Source organism: Capsicum annuum, chromosome 1 (assembly GCF_002878395.1).
Source record: "Capsicum annuum cultivar UCD-10X-F1 chromosome 1, UCD10Xv1.1, whole genome shotgun sequence".
Classification (NCBI taxonomy): Eukaryota; Viridiplantae; Streptophyta; class Magnoliopsida; order Solanales; family Solanaceae; genus Capsicum; species Capsicum annuum.
The window spans coordinates 63,288,622-63,291,615 of record NC_061111.1 but is presented as its reverse complement, the minus strand read 5'-3'; the positions used below and the strand labels follow the sequence as shown (position 1 = coordinate 63,291,615).

General features: G+C 34.0%; 1 protein-coding gene across 1 annotated transcript; it reads right to left on the bottom strand.

Annotated features, from left to right (window-relative positions):
• Positions 1-382: 382 nt before the first annotated feature.
• On the bottom strand, positions 383-871 carry LOC124897721 (secreted RxLR effector protein 161-like). The gene has a single exon (XM_047410994.1). The coding sequence runs from the start codon at positions 869-871 to the stop codon at positions 383-385; it is 489 nt and encodes a 162-aa protein (XP_047266950.1).
• Positions 872-2,994: the final 2,123 nt, after the last annotated feature.

The following is a 2,994-nucleotide window of genomic DNA, read 5'->3' as shown; positions in this document are numbered from 1 at the left end:
AAGAGATACTATCACCATAAGCCTGAAAAAATAAGGTGAATAGTCTAATGACAAATGAATATCAATATTAAATACTCCCACTAATCCAGCAAATCAAATGACTCAACAACACCTATATTCTGAACATGTTTCATAAAAACCATGGGTCTAGCCCCTTGGTTAGTAGATCAGCAAGCATCAAATCAGTAGGTATATGTTCAATCACAATGTCCTCCCTTTTAACTATATCTCTAACAAGCAAATATTTTATTTCCATATGCTTAGAAGCTGAAGAAGATTTATTATCTTTTGAGTAAATCACAGCTACCTTGTTGTCACAATAAATCTACATGATCCTAGAGATGGAATCAACTACCACAAGCCCTGAAATAAAATTCTTAAGCTAAATGGCTTGTGTAGCTGCATCATAACATGCTACAAATTCTGCTTGCATAGTGAAAGATGCTTTAAGAGTTTGCTTCACACTCTTCCAAGATATCTCACCCCATACAAACATAAAGATAAAGCCAGAAGTGGACCTCAAATCATCAGGACACCCAGCAAAGTCTGAGTCTGTGTAACCAATGACCTCAAGGTCGTCAACCCTTTTGTACATTAACATATAATCTCTTGTCTTCTTCAAGTACCTCATTACTTTCTTAGAAGCAACCCAATGGATTCTTCCTGGATTAGTTTGATAACTTTCAAGAGCATTGACAATGAAAGCAATGTCAAGACAAGTACAAACTTGTGCATATATAAGACTTCCAACAGAACTTGGATAAGACACATCTTTTATAAAATCTTTCTCAAGATCATTTTTGGAACACAAGTCTAGGCTTAACTTATCACCTTTCACCATAGGGACATCACCGGGCTTATAATATTTCATTTGAAATCTTTTCAAAATATGGTCAAAATAGGCCTTTTGTGAGATCCTCACTATTACGAGATCTATCTCATCGAATCTCAATGCCCAGAATAAATGATGCCTCTCCTAGATCTTTTATATCCAACACTTCGTTCAATAAATATTTAGTTTCATGCAACAGTCCCAAATTATTAGTAGCAAGTAAAATATCATCAACATAAAGAGTAAGAAAAATGAACTTCCTCCCATTGATCTTGAGATAGATGCAATGATCAATCTTGTTCTCTACAAACCCCATAGAAGTTATAATTTTCTCAAACTTCAAGTACCATCGTCGAGAATCTTGCTTCAAGCCATAGATAGATTTATTCAATTTACACACTAGATGCTTACTGCCTTTACCAACAAAACTTTAGGGTTGTTGCATGTAATCCTCTTCATTAAGATAACCATTCAAAAAGGTTATCTTTACATCCATATTATGTAGCTTAAGATCAAAATGGGCTATCAATTCCATAACGATCCTAAAAAAATCCTTAGATGACACCGGTGAAAAAGTTTCATTGTAATAAACTCCTTCTCGCTGTGTGAATCCTTTAGCAACTAATCTCGCCTTGAATCGTTCAATATTTCCATTTGAATCCTTCTTGGTCTTGAAAACCCATTTACATCCAATAACCTTCTGGCCTTTAGAAAGCTCTGAAAGCTCCCACACATTATTGCTACTCGTGCATTTCATCCCTTCAGACATGGCATCAAACCACATCTTTGATTGAGAACATGATGAAGCTTCAAAAAAAGTTACAGGATCAACAATGTCACTTTCAGCTAGGTATACTAAATAATTATCTGATAGCAGTGATCGTCTTGGTCTACTTAATCTCCTTACATTCTGAACCACTTGATCAACAATAATAGGTGTTTGAACTACTTTTTCAATAATAGGCACCTGAATTTTTGGAGGTACAAAGTTATCAGTTTCCACATGTATATGAGGTTTATCATGTATAGGTACAGACACAAATGATTCTGAGGTAATAGTAAGGGGAATTATGACAACTTCAATACTTTTAGTTTGCTCACGAGCAATATTCTGAGAACAATCCTTATCTGCAACATCAAATTCAAGAAATTTTGCATTTTGAGATTCAACTATTCTTGTTCTCCTTGTAGGATAGTAGAACCTGTATCCTTTAGAATAAGCTGGATAACAAATGAAAAAATAATGTGAGGTTCTACGTTGAGTCTTTCTTTTCTTAAGGACTATATATCTTTACCTCTGTAGGACATCCCCAAACTCTAAAATGATTTAAACTGGGGGGGGGGGGGTAGGAACTTACTTGGAAGGGAAGCGATTAAGATTGTACATGGATGTTTTAATAGCTTCACCCTAGTGGAACTCAAGTAAGTTAAATATACTCATCATACTTCTCATCAAATCTTTTAAAGTATAGTTTTGCCTTTCGGCTACACTATTTTGGCCAGGGATGTCAGGAATGGTATACTAAGAAACTATGCCACAATCTTGTAAATATTTGGCAAACGGTCCCATCTGTTGCCCACTCTCAGTATATCTATCATAGTACTCACCCCCACGATCAGACGTCACTATCTTAATAACCTTTCCCAGTTGTTTCTCTATTTTAGTTTAAAACACTTTGAAAATTTCAAGAGAATCTGATTTTTCTTTGATAAGAAAAATATAACCATACCGAGAAAATTCATCAATAAAGGTGATAAAATAACTTGAACCACATATTGTAATAGAATACGTACCACTTATGTCTGTGTGAATGATTTCCAATAAACCAGAACTATGAGTAGCATTCTTTTTTTTTTTAGTCAACGTTTATCTAATGCAATCAAGAAATGTTCCTATGTCCCCAAAATAAAAAGAAGGTAAAATATTAGACTTAATCAATCTATCAACTCTATATTTAGAGATATGACCTAAACTCCTATGCTACAACATGCCCGATTTTTTATTTAAAATTGGTCATTTAGACCCAACAATTTTAGAATTAAAAGAGTTGTATTCAAAATTAAAAGTTAAGGAAATCGTAAACAAACCATCAGATAGGATTCTATGACCAACAACTCGGGAGTTCAATAGAAAATTAATTTTCCATTATGAAAATTAAAAC

Bases quoted from the DNA above. Each gene is read 5' to 3' on its own strand.
- LOC124897721 (XM_047410994.1), bottom strand. From the start codon at position 871: ATGAAATATTATAAGCCCGGTGATGTCCCTATGGTGAAAGGTGATAAG.